The sequence below is a fragment of the Dasypus novemcinctus genome, chromosome Y, assembly GCF_030445035.2.
Source record: "Dasypus novemcinctus isolate mDasNov1 chromosome Y, mDasNov1.1.hap2, whole genome shotgun sequence".
Taxonomy (NCBI): domain Eukaryota; kingdom Metazoa; phylum Chordata; class Mammalia; order Cingulata; family Dasypodidae; genus Dasypus; species Dasypus novemcinctus.
In genome coordinates, this window is record NC_092216.1 from 6,987,137 (window position 1) to 7,006,230 (window position 19,094).

At 46.9% G+C, this 19,094-nt stretch overlaps 2 protein-coding genes across 9 annotated transcripts in view; one reads left to right on the plus strand and one right to left on the minus strand.

Moving 5' to 3' along the window:
• LOC139436192 (pseudouridine-5'-phosphatase-like) overlaps nucleotides 1-16,226 on the minus strand; it is a 73,560-nt gene extending 57,334 nt beyond the window's left edge. The window contains exon 1 of the mRNA XM_071213496.1: nucleotides 16,115-16,226. Coding sequence (XP_071069597.1) covers nucleotides 16,115-16,184 — 70 coding nt within the window. The 5' untranslated portion in view covers nucleotides 16,185-16,226. The remainder of the gene's footprint in view (nucleotides 1-16,114) is intronic.
• LOC139438383 (steryl-sulfatase-like) overlaps nucleotides 15,624-19,094 on the plus strand; it is a 219,234-nt gene continuing 215,763 nt past the window's right edge. For 4 of the 8 annotated variants that reach the window (XM_071213489.1, XM_071213493.1, XM_071213492.1 and 1 more), the window contains exon 1: nucleotides 15,908-16,145. In XM_071213489.1, the coding sequence (XP_071069590.1) occupies nucleotides 16,132-16,145 (14 nt within the window). In that variant the 5' untranslated portion in view covers nucleotides 15,908-16,131. Of the gene's footprint in view, nucleotides 15,765-15,907; nucleotides 16,146-19,094 lie in introns of those variants that run through there. The other 4 variants (XM_071213490.1, XM_071213494.1, XM_071213488.1 and 1 more) reach the window with 3 other exon arrangements.

The window sequence follows — 19,094 nt, forward strand, 5'->3', positions numbered from 1 at the left end:
ACGGGACAGAGCAGGAGAAGAAGGCCATGTGACAGTGGAGGCCGAGACTGGAGCCACCACGTGCCTACAAGCTAAGCACTGCAACAAACTCCAGAAGCTAAGAGTGGCATGCAGTGTGGTCACCGTCGGGGCGTCCAAGGGAGCGCCGCCCTGCCCACGCCTTGACCTGGGACAGATGGCCTCCAAACTAGGACGCAAGACACTGCTGTTGTCCGATGCACTGGTTTTGAGGGGGTTTGGCAGGGCAGCCCTAGGAATCCAAGTCTTTTTAGCTTTCCCCTGAACAAGCCGCAGCGCCCTTCTAACCAAGCTTTCTTTTCCCATCCACACTCTCAGAAACGTCTTTCTAAAGCTCTCAAGCGCTGCCCTCTGCACACAGACGCTGAAGGTCACACAGTGGTTAGAGGATAAAAGCTAGACTCCTTGGCATGACACAAGAACTCACCTAACTTGTCCCCAGCTTACCTTCTCGCCTTCTGCTGTGCCACTCCCTGCGGGACTGGCAGTCACACACAGGTCGGCTTGGCCCAACCCCCCTGATCTTTTAAGTTTGCACTTTATGTTTGCACCTGGTGGCTCTCTGTCCTTCCTCCCCTCCAGCTAACAAACTCCAACAACTTTACCACATAGCTCAGGGCTCGCCTGTTCTGTGAGGCACATCTGAATGGTCCACTTCCTTTTCTATGCTCGCAAGGAAACGGAGTCATCTCTAGCAGATAAATGACGACAGAAAATGTCTACCTCCACCAGTGAACATCCCATCGCCTCTCTGACAGTGGTCCCCTAATACGAGAGTGGCGTTTTACTCACTTCCCTCTCCCCCTGCACTTGTGACAGTAGCTGGCAAGCTTTAAAAGTCTGTGGAACTCAAGAACTGAACAAATATCACAACATGCCTACGTCTCTCTAAGAGCTCGTGTGGATTATCCTACCTAGCATTTCTTAGATTCATTTTGAACTTAAAAGCTCTTTCCATAAACCTCAAACAGCAGCAAGAGCCACCCATCCTCAGCCATCTGAATGGATCCACCTAAATGCTGGACCCATTAAGCCACTTTAATTGCTTCCAATGGTTGACTACCAGCCTTGCTCAAATGACCCAGTGGAAAACTTTAAATGCTTTTATCAGGCTGCTCTCCATCAAGCAAGGTCAGCGCAACTGGTTTAACAAGATGGGTGCTGAGATATGGCTGGAGTTTTCAGAAAGGAACAAGTCTATCCGGCCACACCTTGTATTGTGACCTGGTAATCAAGTACAGAAATACCAACAGGGGTAGAAAGCATCACATTTTTCACAGGTATGGTTGATGATCCACAAGATCTTTATCTCGAAAAGAACTGAAGGGCCAATTTATGACAAAATTCCTCCGACATAAAGAATCTAGAAACACAAGCTGGGAAAAAAGCTCCTGTGAAAACGATCTTCTCACCAGCCCCCTTTCCAAAGAAACATCCTTCCACGTGAGCACCAAAGTTGGACAACTGTCACTGATCTTCCTGGAAGTAACAGCTCTAGAAAACAGCTGAATTTTGTGAATTATTGCACCTTTTCCTGAATTTGTGAGAAGAGACAGGAGTCTATCACAGTCGCCACCTCTGAAGCTTGGTCGCTCAACCTCATGGAGTCTTGGTTTCCCCATCTGTGAGATGGGTAACAGTAATAAGAACCCTCTGACCTCCGCACGCTATGAGAGTTACAAGGAGACAATGCATGGCAAGCATGTGGATGGTGCTAGGCAAATGGCAAAAGTTCTCAGTATGAATTGCTGTTAGACCAGGAAAATGACTGAGACTTAAAGAAAGGCAAGGGCAGCTGGACTGACATGCAGATGGCTTTGAAAATATACAGGAAGCACCAAGTCCTTGGGATGTTCCGATGGAGGGTGGGGAGAGCAATGGAAGATGACTGCGAGCCCCTGACTGCAGCCCATGGCCTCACTGGTGTTTGTTGGGACTGTAGAAGAGCAGAGCTGCGGGCTCGTGGGCCCCGTGTTTGGGCAGTGCTTCTGGGCCACTCAGGTAGGAACACCTGGTAGTCCCTGGGATGTGCAGCTGAGGACTCAAGAGAGGACCAAGATTCTCCAGCTGTCAAAAGATCACAGAGCACAGGCCTGAGGGGAAACCACTTCTCCTTGTGTTTAGAAGAGACTGTTCAAGGAGAGAAGAGAGCCCATGACAAAGCCCTGGAGAGGGCAAATAAACAAGCGAAGAAAAAGAGTAGAGTTTGAGGAGGACAGAGAAGAACTGTCAGCACAGCAGAAGAGATAGGGATTTCCAAGGAGAGAGAGGGGAAGCGCCAAATGCAGCAGGAAGTTCTAGAAGTCTAATGTGGAGGCACTGGCTTGAACACCGGGATGTTTCCTTCAGGGACGCTCCTTGAAGGAAAAAAGGGCGGGTCTTGGGAGGCTTCCCCAAACCAAGCAACCAATGGAGGGGCTAGTTCCAGAAGATGCCCTCAGATATGGGACCTGAAAACTAATCCCTGCCCACTCTAAGGAAACTGTAAATACTCCAAATAGCAACCAAGGTGCTTTGCATGTATTACGCAGCAGTGGACAGACGCAATGATACAAAGATGTCAAATTCTTCAGGCTACTTCAGAGAAGCGCCTCACTAAGTGGGAATATTATTTTACTTGATCTACTCACCAACAATCCTGGTTTCGAAAAAAGAAAAAAGGGCTAATAATACATCCAGGTGAGGAAATTCTCTTTGTGAAATCATGTTAGCCTGTGCACTACGGGCCGCGGATGGGGAGTTAACATGGTCCTCGATCTTACTATTTTTATATTTTGATAAGCCTGTGAGGTCCTAGGAGGGGACAGGCACCAACGAGGCTATGCTGCAGAGTCAATGGTGACCGTGGCTGTCACTGCAGCTGCCACACCACTGATACACCGATGTCGCCACATCAGCAGGACTGGTAAACCAGCCAGGAGGCCCTTCGGGTTGCGCTGCAGCATGCAGCTCCCGTTGTCACTGAGCGGTGGGTGGCTGCATACACGTGCTGTGTGGTGACAGCTGTGTGGAAGGGGGACTTGGTCATGGGGACATGAGCTTATATGTGAGCTAAATCTAACGCACCCCACGCTGGCCAGGTGGTCTTTTAAGAAGGGCTGAGGATTACACCTGCACCAAAGAAGGCTCAGAGAGGCAGGAGCTGGGTCCACATGTGTCAACACGTGGCAGAGACCACCCGGGCTGTGAGTGATGACGCTCCTGGGAGAGGGAGTGAGGAGAGTCGGGTCTTTGCTGGGCTGTCCAGCGAGCTCCCACGGTTGTCTGGACTCATTTACTCTGTTAGAGAGGGAGGGGTGCTCCAATTCCAAACCTCAAATTTGATCATGATTCTACTTTTACAAAGCCAGTCACCTAAACATACTATGTTAAAAGCTGATACGGAGTCATCAAAAGGTCTGTATGGAGGTCAAAATATACGGTTGCAAAAGGTAGTGACTCAGCTGGACAAGTTTCCCTTGATTATAGGTAGGAGTCAAGCAAGATATAATAATAATAATAATAAAAGGAAGGTATTTACTTAACCCAAGGAAACGCTTTACATTAAGATAAATGAGGGAAATAAATTAAGACGCAGAGAGAAAATAAGAATGTGCTATATTGAAATCATCAAAATGTTTAGTATTTCATGAAATCGATGCTTACTGTGGCCAGAACAAAAGTATAACACCTTGCTGCCCGAAACGTTTCTTCAATAACCAAGTGGACTATTTTAAAAAGGCGAGAATTAAAATGTTTCTAAATGAGTGAAGCTGAAGGAAAGGAGCAGAAGGGAGTTGTGTAAGTGCGTGGAGAGATGACCCCGGGTGCCCTCCGTCACGGAAGGCTGGGTCCAGGAGAACACTGACGCTGGGCAGGCCTCACTTAAGCAGTCGTCTCATCACTTTGCTCACCACCTTCAAGCTCCAAAGGGAGTCTCCTAAGATGGGGAGCCTCGGGATAGGAAGACAGGAGGCCAAGCCAGCCGCACCTAGATGTCTGCAGCAGTCGGCTGAGAGGTGTAATTACAGCATCAATCCCCAGAGCCCCCGGGGATGCAGGTGCTGGGGTTACGAGGGGACAGCGTCAGCCCTGCCTCGTCAACATACATTTAAACATCTATTGGAATAGAGATGTCGTGGCTACTTTTTGAGAGCTTTAAGAAGTTATTTTATTTTTTGGATCTTAAGATCTGCTGACAAAATATCAGCACCCTTTGAAATATCACCAAAAGAAAACGTTGTGGACAAATACGTTTCCAAATCCTAGAAGGCATGCTAGAACTGCACTACGAGAAAAAGGAACTGACGGGGGAGAACTACGACGTGGGACTTTTAAGAATCTGTGTTCTGCTATCCCGTAACTTGCTGATCTCCGAGGGAATGAATTGCCACCTAAATTTTTCAGAAAGCTGAAGGTTCTGGAACCATTTATTTCATACTCTAAAGCAATTCATTCTAAAGACAGACTTTTTTACATTCTTGTTTCTTTAAATAGAATTCGCTGATGACTACTTTTTAAAAAATTACTGGTTCATGCTTCAGACTCAATTCTCAGTCTTTCCAAGCGTACAGAAAAGTCAAGAGTAGAAGAGCAAACACCCGGCACCCATATGCCCTCACCTGTAGTCAATGAACCAACGAAGGTGTTAACATTTGGCGCAGCAGACGCCAGGACACTTCCTCCCCACAACCAAGGCCCCCCTTCTACATAGCCATCGTACCACCACACCCAGGCAGATCAACAGGCACTTGGGAACACCCAGTTCAAATGACAGCTCTGCGACCGACGGCCACTGCATCCTGATAACCGTAGGCACCTCCCCTTAGCACTTGCCAGCTGGCCGAGGTTGTGCAGATCTAATGGATGGAGTATAAAGGAGAAGCGCCCCAAAACTGTTCTCCCAGAAGTCGGTGCTGGGGCGGTCGTTAAATGAGGGCAAACGCCATAGTCAAAGACTGTTCTAAGACCTTTACAAGAATTAATTCATCTAAGCTTGAAACAAGCCTTGAGCTAGGTACTTTATTTACTTATCCCCATTTTCCTGAGAAACAAACTGAGTCACAGGCTAGTTTAAGCATCTCACATAACCGGAACTCACCCTGCTGGTGCTGGCAAGTGTCTCAGCCAAGACTCCAACCAACAGTCTGGCACGGTGAGAGGACTTATTCTCAAAAGTCTAAAAGGCTGCCACTTTTCCCACCATGCACTCTCTTACTGTTAAACACAATTTTCCAGCCCGGTATTCTGAGGTTTCAGCAGCCTCAGCTGGCCCCCGCCCGCTCCGTTCAAACTGAATCTATCGCCTGGCAGGAAAGCAGTGGCCTCAAGAGCACACAGGCTGAGCCTAACCTCTTAATGGTGCTTGGGAGACGGGTTGCTCACAAGGTAAGTTTTTGAGAGAGTCAGAAAATTCTTCTGCAGCTTTCTCAGTAGCCATGATCAAGAAGCAATCTTTTTTCCGAAGCTGTGCCTTGGTATGGAACATTAAGTGGAGCTTTTTGCTGCCTGTGGCCAGTAGCTCCTGTCTGGGGCGGTGCAGACACTGATATTTCCACCATGGCAGCAAGTTCTATTGGGGGGGCAGTGCTGGCTGGAGAGCTGATGGCAGGCAGCTCTCACCAAGGACAATCTGTCTCCTGCGTTTTTTGTGTGCTCCTTGAGCGGGAGGGAAGCCTTGGGGCCTCCTGGGCTCCCGTCTCCAAGGCTTCCCAGGAGCTCGACCTGCAGGCTATGGCCAGGCCCTCCCACCTGGAAAGACTACTGGGATATCACACCAACTTTGGCTTGCTCATCAGAGGTCTCTGACACATTGTGTGATCTGCCACATTGTAAATGGAGCATCCTCAATCGCGAAAAGGCACGTAAGGCGGCGCAGCCCGCAGGGCAGGAGGGCGGTCAGTGGGCGTCAAGCGCACAGAGTGGTGCCGCGAGCAAGGCCCGTGGAACTTCCTGCCAGCCCGGGGCATGGCGCAGGGAGTCATTCTCATCCCACACAGGACACCTCGCCGCCCACCTACTCTGGGCAGATACCTGGTTGCTGAGTGTGCATCCTGCAGAAGGACGGGGAGGCTGAGGGCCAGCAGGATAGAGGGAGTGCTGATGAAGCGGCCAGGTGCTCAAAGATTGAGAGGGGCTAAGTGCCGCCGCCTTCGCAAAGGCAAGGATGTACAGGTGCCAGTGACTGCACTTTTAAGAAAACTCTCATGCGACGCCAACTGTAGGCCATTTTAAACCACAAATATCTAAACCACAAAACCAAAGCTGGCCCCCCATTTTTAAAAAAATGAAATGAGGTTTATTTTAATCTACCAGACGTTGCACTCATTTGTCAATGGTATTCACTTACACCTGATGCTAGTGACGTGATTTTCAAACAGGACTCATCCTAGAATGCTGCAGTTGTACCTTCCAACGACAGGCTGTGTGTCAACACTTTTCAATTACTGTGTCCAAAGGTTTCAAGGTGCCTGGGCACATAAATAAATAATTAGGGCTTTCAGCAGATGCTTTCAGGAGTCCTTATTTCCATTGCTCTTTTATTTTGTATTAAATCTCCATCTATCACTGGACAAAGGAGTTAGGATCCAACTGCAAAGTCAGAGGTAAGAGTCCCCAGAAGACTGTCCTTGTTTTAGACACAAGCTGCAAGGGTGGGAGTCCACAGGACCACCCTCACTTCAGACCAGCTGACAATAAATCTGGGGGGGACCCCAAGGACTCCCTCAGGCTCAACAGTTCGGTAGAACAGCTCACAGAACACAGGAAAGTGCTATATTTACCATTACAGCTTTATCATAGCAAAAGGATGGAAATCAGAACCGGCCAGAGGAAGAAAGGCATAGCAAGATGAAGCCTGGGAGCAGTGCAGGAAGTGTCAGCTGTCTTCAGGGTCTGGGAGTGTCGCGGCATGAAGCTTCAGCCGACTTTAGGGACAGGTTAACGTCCTGGCACATCAACGTGTGACAATACTGAGAGCAGTGCCGACAGGGGAAGCTCACTGAGCTCCAGGGCCCAGATCTTACTGGGGTTTCCCTGAGAAGGCATGACGGAATCTAGGAGGTCGGATTCGATCTCCAGCCCCCCCTCTCCTTACTGGAGGTAGGGTTGATGTGACATGGCTCAAAGCCCCAAGCCCCTAATCACATGGTCTGTGCTTCTGGACTGGGCTACCCTGAGTCATCACAGTAGCATAAACCATCAAGAGGCCCACCGGGAAAAGCAAAGACATGCCAATCACTCAGGAAGCTTGCAAAGGTTACCTCCCAGGGCAAAGGCAAGAACTCTGAGCTGAAGACAAATTCTTTATTATACACCCTGCAAAGTAACAGAGAACAAGTGACATTGAAATCATAGTAATTTAAAAAGGAAAGAACTGGAGTGAAGAGCAAGAAATCAATCAGAAGGAGAAGAGAACCCAAATAATCCCCCAAACACAGCTTTTTCAGGGAAAGAAAGGAAGAACAAAGATGTGGTTAGAGACAAATGATGACTGCTCTCCCATGATTATATCCAGTTTGTTTCACTAAGGTTCCAAATAAAACCACACTATGAGAACAACCAGCAAGATGGCGGCGGAGTAAGGAGCTCCTGGAGTCAGCTCCTGCTACAGGGCAGTTAGCAAACACCCCGAGCTCTCTGGAGCCAGCTGAAGCACCTGTTTGGGGGCTCCAGGAGACCAGAAAAACATCCTGCAACATCCTTGAAGGAGTGGAAGGAGGAGATGCCCGTCTGCAGAGAAGACACGTAAGTAGAAGCTCCACGGCCCAGAGGCCAGTGCCATCCTCCACTGGAGGCACAAGCCGCCTCAGGAGCTGTTCTGCGGCTGGAATCGAAAGCTCCACTTCCCCAAAACGGGGGAGGAAGAGACGGTTGGGCACCAATTTCAGCTATGATGAGGAAATTCAGCAGGCTATATTATAATCTTGAGAACAGCTAAGGTTTGAGCCTGTCCAAGTCAGAAAGAGGCCAAGAGCTGCCATCTTAACCCCACGCCTGGCACGAGGGGCAGCAGGGTAGACTGAGGATCCTGGTGCTTGTGGAGACCAGCTTCTTCCCATCCAGATCAGACTGCAGGTCTAGCCTAGGCCCCAGTGCCACCTCCAGGAGGAAGCTGCGGGGACCTGCGCCAGCCTCTCCGGGAAATTACCGGCCAAGCCGTGGAGGCTGGTGATTGTCCTGCTCTGGCAGCATGAGCCGCCCCAGGAGCTGTTCTGTGGCTGGAATTGGAAGCTCCATTTCCCAGAAACAGGGGAGGAGGAGACGGTTGGCTGCCTATTTCGGCTATTGATTGGGAGACTTGGCTGCTAAGAGATAACCCTCGGAACAGCTGGGATGTGAACCAGCCCAAGTCAGAAAGAGGCCAGTGGCCACCATTCTGACTCCACCCCCAGCCTGAGGGGCAGCCAGGCTGACTGATACTCTCAGGGTCGGCAGGTACCAGTTTCCTTCCCGCAGATCAGCCTGCAGCCTGCCTAGGCTTCAGCCCCACCTCTGGTAGGGAGGAGGCCCGGGAGCCCTGCACCAGCCTATACAGATAACTGCAGAGAACTTTGGCTGGCATTGACTGAAAATCAGAAGTCTACCAGGGCAACTGCGGTCACCTTGGACCCGCACTGCACAGACTGCTGCCCACACCTGCAGCTCCACCCCTGCCCCAGTCAGGGAAGAAAAGGATGTGAAGAATCATCAGTCTCTCTGGGCAACTACAGCATAGGCCTGCACATGGATTATTCCACATAGCTGTGACTCTGTCCCTACCCCTGGCAAAGGAGAAAGCTGGAAGAAGCTTCACTGGTCCCTGGTGCAATGAGGGCAGCTTGAGCCTCCACAGCTTACAGCACCAACTACATGCTTGCCTCCTACTGCACAACCAGCAAGGGAGAAACGATAGGAAGCCCTAAACTAGAGAGAAAAACTACACCCAGAAATAAATACTCTAGTAAGCCAGATGTGAAGATACCAACAAAAAATTACAATCCACACCAAGAAAGAGGAAGCTATGGCCCAGTTAAAGGAACAAGATAAGCCTCCAGATGACATTAAGGAGTTGAGACACCTAATTATAGATGTTCAAACAGATCTTAATAAATTCAATGAGATGGCTAAAGAGACTAAAGTTATTAAGAAGACATTGGATGAGCACAAAGAAGAATTTGAAAGCATACATAGAAAAATAACAGATCTTATGGGAATGAAAGGTACAATCAATGCAATTTAAAAAACATTGGAATCATATAATAGCAGATTTAAGAAGGCAGGGGAAAGGATTGGTGAGCTTGAAGAAATGGCCTCTAAAAGTGAACATACAAAAGCAGTGATGAAGAAAAGAATGGAAAAAATTGAACAGGGTCTCAGGGAACTAAATGACAGCAAAAGGCGTGCAAACATAAGTGTCATGGGTGTCCCAGGAGAAAAGAAGGGAAAAGGGGCAGAAGGGATATTTAAAGAAATAATGGTAGAAAATTTCCCAACCCTATTGAAGGACATAGATATTCCTGTCCAAGAAGCACAATGTACTCCCATCCAAAAAATTCCAAATAGACCAACTCCAAGACACATACTCATCAGAATGTCAAAGGCCAAAGACAAAGAGAGAATTCTGAGAGCAGCAAGAGAAAAAAATGCATAGCATATAAGGGATATCCAATAAGATTAAGTGCTGATTTCTCACCAGAAACCATGGAGGCAAGAAGACAGTGGTCTGATATATTTAAGATACAAGAGAAAAACTTCCAGCCAAGAATCTTATATCCAGCAAGGCAGTCCTTCAAAAATAAGGGTGAAATTAGAATATTCACAGTTAAACAGAAACTGAGAGAATTTCTAAGCAAGAGACCAGAATTTCAGGAAATACTAAAGGGTGTGTTAGAGCCTGAAAAGAAAAGATAGGAAAGAGGGCCTGAAAGAGAGTATAGAAATGAAGATTATATCAATACAAGTAACTAAAAGTGTCAAAAGAGCGGCAAAAACAAAATATGACAGATGAAACTCAAATAGGAATAAACTTAACCAATGATGTAAAGCACTTGTATTCAGAAAACTGCAACTCCATGTTAAAAAGAAATCAAAAAAGCCCTAATTAACTGGAAGAACATTCCATGCTCATGGATTGGAAGACTAAATATCATTAAGATGTCAGTTCTACTCAAATTGATGACGGATTTAATGCAATCCCGATAAAAATTCCACCAGCATTAAAGAAAAAATTGAAAACACGATCATTAAATTTATTTGGAAGGGTAAGGAGTCTTGAATAGCTAGAAACATCAGAAAAAGGAAAAGTGAACCTTCATCATAGTGGTAAAAACAGCAAGGTACTGGCCTATAGACAGATACAATAAACCAATGGAACCAAATTTATGGTTCAGAAACAGACCCTCACAGGTACGGTCAAGTGATTTTTGACTAGCCTGTCCGACTCACACAGCTCGGGCAGAACAATCCAGTCAACAAATGGTGCTGAAAGAATTGTGCATCCATAGCTGATGGAAGAAGGAAAGAGGACCCCTCTCTCATACCTTTTCCAAAAACTAACTCAAAATGGATCAAAAAACTAAAAAAAAAACAAAACAAAACACCAAGAACCATAAAACTTCTAGAAGAAATTACTGGAAAATATCTTCAAGACCTGGTGGTAGGCGGATTCTTAAAGGAAATAAGAGGAGGACTGAGTGGACTACTGATGTTTAATGTATGCAGAAGTTTTAATTAGCTTTACTGTGAAATTGTGGAAACGTATAGAGTGGATGGTAACACACAGTGAGGAACAGCTAGTTTATAAATGGGGATGTGACTGAAAATGGTAGTCTAGTTATGTAAATGCCAACTGACAGAATGGTTGAGAATAATCTAGGAACTGGATAGCACAGTAAACCAAGAGGTGGGTGAGAATTGTCATTGATGGTATAGATCCAAGACTGTTTTGTGTTTTGTGTACCACAAATGTATATCACTCCTGCAGGGTGTTGGGAATATGGGGAAGCATGGGAAAAATACAGCTGGAGTGACCTATAGACTGTGGCTAGTAGTAATAATATTCTTGCATCTATGCAAAAGATGTACTGTATTGATATTGACGCAGTATGGAAAAAGTGAGCCAAATGTATGCTATGGACATGGCAATAACCAGATGATATTATTTTATCGGTAGCAAATGACTCACCACATTGTGGTGTGTTGATGAAGGGATGTTGTTTGGGAATTCTGCACATGTGCATAATTGTTTTATAAGTTTACAACTTCTGTCATAAAAAATACATTTAAAAAATAATAATAGGGTGGGTTTGGGGGAAAAAGACCAAATGTAAGAAAAGAACTATGATTAGTATTAAGATTTTGACAGTGTTCTTCCATAGTTTGCAACAAACATTTCATGAAACTACACGGTGCTGGAGGGTTATGTATGGGACCCCTGTATGACATTACGCGTGTTTGCTTTGTAAGTTCACAACCTTTACTACATACTTAATTGTTTATGTATGTTCATATATAAATGATATTAGGATAATAATAATTGGATTGGTTAGGGGAAAAATACTTTGGTTTAGTAGTGATATTTTGACAATGTTCTTTTATCATTAGTTAAAAAGGTTTAAAAACAATGCAAGTTATTGGTGGTAGGGTGAGATGTTATATATGTTTGTTTGATGTTATATGTTTAAGTTCACAACTAGTATACATTTATTGCTTATGTATGATGATATATTTCGATTTAAAAAGTTCAAAAAAAACACAACACTATGAGGATAAGGAAGCTAGAAGAAAGTAAGGAAAGGACATTTTATACCTGCACTGGCAAAATCACCTGACTATTTTAGTCTCACCGCCTGTTTGACCAAACTCCCACTGGTCTGCAGTTTAAATCTCACTCACTTCTCAATTCAGCAACAGGAGCAGCTGTGGTTGACAACTACCCTCTGAGTATAAGAACAAACTCAAAGTTGACATGATTTGGGTCTGTTAGAAAGCAGAACTCAAGAGGACTGACTTTACCAACTTCAGTCCACAGCTGAATGCTTTTTTATTACTGTCAAATTATCTCCAACCTACAAGGTAGTCTATTATTGCCTGCCCCCGACCCCACCTGCATCTTATTCCCAATCTTTCTGGACCTTTATTGGGAACATCGTTGTCTCATGCTGGTTGTATAGGCGTCATCTTTTCAGTTTCCGGAAAGGAAACAAACTCATTGATTACACTGTAGCCAGGAAGATAAAATCAAGGTCCCTCCCCTGTGGGCTCATGACTTGGGCTGATTCCTTCACAGATGTGAAAGCGAACTTCAACTTTACCTAACAAGGCGAAACGAAACCTAAACGTTGTGTTGTGAGTTCGCAGTGGAGTCAGGGCAGACAGAATGGGGAGCAGCTACCACAGAGTCCCCCAACCTCCAGAAAGAGACCTCAATGCACACAATGGGGAGAGGGGGCATCTTTAAAAGGAGGAGCAAGCAATGATCTCACTGTAACTTGGGAGCTCTCTGCAGCTTGTGAGCCGGAATGACCCACGCAGGGAGGGAGCGAAAGACCCTTTATTCTGTTCTACCCCCCTGAGCCAAAAGACGCTTCCTAACAGGATGTGATGGAACCAACCGAGGCAGAAAAGTCTACCGTCCCTCCACTTTCACACCTCACATATTCCCTGCCGGGTCAAACGAGGGTGTAGGGAGGTTCTTCAGAAAATTAGTCTAGGGCTAGAAATGGGAAAGTTCTATTTTTGTCACCAGTTGTAAGGATCCTCCTGTGTTTTGAAGAAATTAGCCTAAGTGAAGTTATCAAAGCAATGGCAGTGGACTAGATTCTGACCACAGACTAGGCACAATGGTGAACTGGCCAAGTCAACCAGTAATTGTCTGGGTGCTGGGCTCAGAATACCACCAAGTCTCTACTTCTGGGAGCTTAGGATGCAGCAAGAAGGAACTTTGAACAGTCTTGAGGCAGATAGAGTGTAAGAAGAAAGCTACTGGACTGTGACAGGGACAGAACAGGCCTTTTACCACTATGCCAAGGTGAAGTAGAAGCCATGTGTCACTCATTAAAATACTGCAATCTGGATGTTGCCATATAGACATGGTAAGTTAAAATCAATACCACAAATATTTCCCATGCAGAGACATTTTTTTCTGATTTTAAAGAATTTTAAAATAAGCTTCCTTAACTTTCTTTGCTAAAGGTGTCAGCTTACATAATTACTGCATCACACACTTGGAAAACACATTTTATATACCCTAGAAGCTACCTAATTTATCTAGCTTGACAACATCCATCCTCAGCTGGGGCTGTCCACCCTCAGCCAGGCCTGTCCACCACGGCTGTTCTCAGAAACAGCAAACATCCTGGGTTGCTTCCCAAAAGCTCTAGGCCTGGACTGTCCAAGGCACAGCCACTCGCTACATGTAGCTACTGAGGACTTGAAATGTAGCTAGTTCAAGCCAAGGGCTGTGAGTGTAAAAGACTCAGATTTGGAAGCCTTGGACTCACAGGCCAATACAAAGCATCAATATGATTCCTTATATTTATTACAAATTGAATAACAATATTGTAAATACCTTAGGTTAGATAAAACACATCACCCAACTTTGTTTTTTTGCTTAATCAATCAATCAGAAAATTTTGTGACTTGGTTATATTTCTATTAGATAGCTCCACTCTAGACAATAAACTTTATCCTTCAAAGAGACCAGACTCATTCTTTGTGCTAATTTTCCCAGCGCCTACCCCAGCTAATTACGTACCACGTAATGTTCCCCATCCATGTGTTCAAATCTTGCTTCATCTTGTCCTAGTTCCTAAGTAATCTTAGTCCCCACACCTCACCCCACTTCTCTTTCTCTGTATTCCATTGGAGAAGCAAAATAACCTAAATCATAGCTGTTATCTTCTGACAAGAAAAACAGAATCCAAGTGTCTTTTTTCGATTGAAAGGACAACTAATGGCTTCAAACATTTCAAAAGCACTGGAAAATGCCCTGGTGTTCTCCTCTACATTTCCACAAAAATCTCCATTTACTTCCTCATTCTCTGATTAAACAAGCTCCTCTTGTAATATATGAATTCTGACAAACAATTTGTTTTCAATTTTACACCCTGAGAGTACTGTGGCTACACTAACAAAGAGAACTTCCTGGGGAAACCCATTTAAAATTCCAAAGACCACACCTACTGCAAAAGAAATCATTATAAATTGATGATTTACTGTTATGCAAACAACAGGTATGTTGGAATGAGGTGCCACAAAATTGGAGCAGGCCTGATTTGGTAGATTAAATGGGATAAATTCGTACATTTTGGAAAGCTATTCTGTATACAAGATATTTTGTAAAAGCATAGAGTAAGTACGGGCAAATTTTTGAAAAAGCTCTGCGTGCCTTGCCACCTCAAAGAAGAGTTAGGGCAGGAAAGGATAAAATGGAGAGAAAAGGAGAAAAAAATAGCTAAGTCTTTTCTGAAACGGCGATTATTTCTGACTCTGACCAGTTCAAACTCTGGGGTAATAGTGCAACTTGCCTTAACTAGCAAAGAAGAGGACCTTGGCTGGTAACTACCCATGAAGCAGGGCCACCAAAGCCACATTTTTCACTTCAAGGAATGGCTGTGTGTGAATCTACAGTCAAAATGAAGTATCGAGCTCATTTAGAAGTTTAATAAATTTAATTGGAATGAGATACTCTGCTTGTTTTAAAATTCATGAGACTCCCACAACAGGTACGCTGGACTGCTCATTAGAGGGTAAGGAATTGATGGAACAATTTAAGTCCCTGACCACCTGGGTAAGAAAACTCACATCTACAAAGTACACCACTTCCAAATTCCTGAAGCTTTGTGAAACTGAGTCATTTCAAATTTGGTAGCTGCATACACTGTGCTTTCCAATCACTACAGAGGGATTATTTGCTTTCCCCTTGGAATCCCTGAAATTATATCTCTGGGTCCATAGAACCAAGAGACTGTTTTTTGTGTGCCTTATACATACGTCTCTCTCTATAAATCTCCTTCCTGTGGAATCACACAGGCATACCATTCGCCAGAACAAGGACATACCCACGATTTAAGACGAGTGCACCATTTCTATTTAGAATCAGATCCACGTGGGATCATTTCTCAGCCGTGCTCCTTATTAGCTGTGTGATCCCGGACAAGAAACCAGTTCTCTGAGCTGCAGTGTTTGTTTTTTTTCCTAATGAGCCGAAGGCAGATCGTTCCTCCTCCCCTGTAGAGCGCTAGGAGATAAGCCATCACCGAGGTCAATAAAGCACCCGGTCGGCAGTGCCCATCAAGTGTGCGGGCGCTTTTCGGACCTGTGGGATTTATTTCTGTTAAAGCTCTGGGCACCGCCTGGGTTCTAAAGGGGTCTGCTTTATTCTCCGAATGCCACCCTGCACGGGATACCCCTAGGGGGCTGCCAACCCCTCGGGGGGGGGGGGGGGCAGAGAGGGGCGCTTGTCCGACTCGGCAGGCCGCGGGATCGAACACGGCCCCGGGCAGGGTGGGCCCCTGCACTGGGCATCTCTCTGCGGCACCCGGGTCCGGCCGAGGCCCGCGGCCGCTCCAAGCCAGACCCCCCCCGGGGCCGGGGGTGCGCGCCGGGCGCGTGGCCGCGCGCGCGCGGTCGCATCCCCCGGCCGGGCCCGCGCCGCGCCCCCGCGGTGACCCCCGCCGCGTCCTCGGGCGCCGCCACATGTCGCCTGGGGGGGCCGGGTGGAGAGCGGCCGCCGCGCAGGACGACGCGGCCGCGGGGCTTCTCCCCCCCCCCCCCCCGCGGAGCAGGTACCCTCCGCGGGCTCGGCCGTGTGGGGAAACTGAGGCAGGGCAGGCGACCCGCGCAGCTGGAGGGTGAAGGAGCGGGGGGGGGGGGGAGACTTGCGCGGGTCCAAGCCTCCGCGCCCCCCCAGACCCTCCCCCGGCCAGGCCGCGGGAAGAGGGTGGCGGGGGGGTGGGGGTGGAAACGCCCTCGCCGCGCGCCCGCATTCTGGGAAGGAACCGCGGGCGCCGGCCGCCGCCCGACTTCGTGACCGGCTCGGGGGTGGGGGGGAGCGCCGGGTCCCGTCCCCCAGGCGCGCCCCTCCCCGCCCCACCTCCCCGGAGAGCCCGCGGGACGTGGCCGCGCCGCTACCCACCCAGAAGGAGGCCGTCCATGTCAAAGATGAGGTGGGTGACGGGTCGCGGGAAGGCCAAGGGCGCCGCCATGCTGCCGCCGCCCGGGCCGAGTGGGGGCGGGGAGAGGCGCGCCCGCCCGCCCGGGTCGTACCGCGCACGCGCGCCCCGGCCGGCACGCCGCGCACGCGCACCCGGGGCGAGCCGCGCCGCCGCGGTGGGGCCGAGATGGGGCGCGGGCGGGCGCGACACGGTCCGTCGCCGCGCACAGCTGAGCGACTCGGCTGGGGACAAGCTCGCGGCTTGAACTTTAGAAAGGACTTGAAGTCAGGAAGCGGCGGCTGTGAGCCCCAAGTCCCGGCCGAATCCCGGCCGCGCGGTCCTAGGCTGGTGTCCCGTGGGTGTGGCCCGCCCGCCTCGCTGGGGGTCCTGCCCCGGGCGGCGGGCGCATGCGCAGGTGGCGCCCAGGTACAGCTTCGGCATCCCTGAGCATCTCCGGCCGGCGCGTTCTCCCCAAGCGAAGCCCCGGCCCACATATTTTTCTAAAATTACTTTTATTTATTTATTTTTTAATTAAAGTTAATAGATCACAAGGAATGTTACCTTAAAAAACAAAACAAACATAAGAGGTTCTCATATAACCCACTCCCCACCCCCCACCCCATCATTTTTGTAAACTGTATTTTTTTGAAGATATTTTTTAATGTAAAATTTTTTTGTGATAAATATAGGGGGGTATATAGGGACCTCATATTTTTTAATGTAACATTAAAAATAATTTAAAAAGATAAAAAATAAAAAATAATGTCTGCATACAGGACTGGGTACCTCATTTGCAAGGCCCAATACAAAATTAAAACTCAGGGCCCTTTGTTCAAGAAGTATTAAAAATAATGCTCTCTGACATTAGAACAGGACTCTTCTAAACACAAGTCCTGAACAACTCCACAGGTCACATACCCATGAAGTTGGCCCTATCTATCTATTTTTTCTGGTCAAAATTCTCAAATTGGAAATAATAAGTGAGTAAATAAATGATCGAAGTTTCAAGAAAAAAATATGAGGTTCCTGTATTCCGGCCCCCCCCCCCCCAGCCCACTCCTCCCACACCAACAACCTCCCCCATCATTGTGGCACACTCATCGCACTCGGTGAACACATTCTGGAGCACTGCTGCACTACATAGATAATTGTTACCCTGTAGTTCGCACTCTCCCCCAGTCCATTCAGTGGGTTATGGCAGGATATATAAAGTCCAGCATCTGACCCTGCAATATCATTCAGGACAACTCCAAGTTCCAAAAATGGCCCCACGTGACATCTCTTCTTCCCTCTCCCTGCCCTCAGCAACTACTGTGGCCACTTTCTCCACCTCCATGCTACAATTTCTTCTATTACTCATCACAATGGTTTTATAGTAGAATATCAGTAAGTCCACTCTAGTCCATATTTTATTCCTCCATTCTGTGGAATCTAAGCCCCCTCTTGATCTAGAGGTGGACAGGACATCACTGGCCCACCTCTGATAGCACGGAGACACAGGAGGCATGCTCACATTCAGTCGTAGTACTAACCCGTTGCTTCTGCTTTCCCAGGTCACAACTGTCACTGGCAGCTCTCAGCTTTTTTTTTTCCCCCTCTCTTCTGTCCTTTCGGAGTGCAACCTGAAAAGCATTTTTTTCCCCACTATTCTCAGAAATATCTTTTTGTCCCCGCTTCTGGAGTTTGTTTCCATTGCAAATGCACATTTAAGGAAAAAGACACCCCTTTCCAGAAATCAGACATTTGCAGAAACCTTTCAATGTGAGGGTGTATTGGTGGTTAAGAGCCTAGATTTTGCAGATGTCTGGGTTCCCACAAGGCCACTGACCACTTACCAACTGTGATAGACTGTGGATCTCTGTGCCTCAGTTTCCTCTTTACGGGATCAAATCCACAAACACTGAGGTGTTTGCAGTATGCCATCCTCACCAGCTAGAGTCTTTCCTTTCTCATTCCTGATTTATTTCTCCTCTCGGAAAACGAGAAACTTATTTTTTTTTTTTCTCTGTTGTACCAACATTATATTTTTCAGTAGGTCAGAAGAGAATTTGAAAGGAAAACTGCCCCAGTGCTAGGATTATGAATTCGGAAGGACAGTGATACCCCACAAGCTGTGATTGATTGCTTTGTCCAGAGTTATGACTTTGACGGAGCTTATGGACTTGCCTGGGTTTTGAAGACTTCCCAAATAAGCAAATTCATAGAAGTAGGTGAAGGAATCAGACTTCTTGGGACTGAAGTTTCTTGGGGAAGGCCATGCTTTATCTGCTGCAGATCTGGGCATGGCTCTTGGGAAAGAAGCCAGCTGATTCATTTCTTAGGCAGCACTATGCTGGCAGAGAGTCCCCACCCCTAAACCGGGGATGAAATGGCAACGTCTAATGACATTGACAGAAAAGGAGCATTGGAAAGCCTTTGTGGGCTTCACTCTCCATGTGTGTGAAGGCATGGTTCAAATTTTTAATAAAATTTTATTGAAGTATATCATTCATACGTGAGCATGCAAAAATAATAAATATATAGTAAAAGTTGTGAATTTATAAAACACACATATCATCATGCAAGTCTTTGTACATCTCCCCACCGCCAATACGGTTGTTGTGAAACATTTGTTACAAATATGAAAGAGCATCGTGGAAATATTACGACTATCGCCCATATCTTACTTTTGGTATATTTTTCCCCAACTCAGCCAATTATTAGCACCCTATATTAGTATTATGTATTTGTTATCGTTCAGGATAAAAGGTTTTCATATTATTAGTCTGTCATCCACCACTGGCCCCCCATGTTATACAATCCGTTCAGAGTGCACCCTCAGTGGCTCTCAATTTCATCACTGACTTGTGCTGTCACCACTTGAGTCAATTTTAGAATGTTATCATTACTCCAAAAGGAAAAATCCCATACGCCTTCATACCCCTCTATTGTCCCTTAGGACTGAAAAGTATTTTTTTGCCT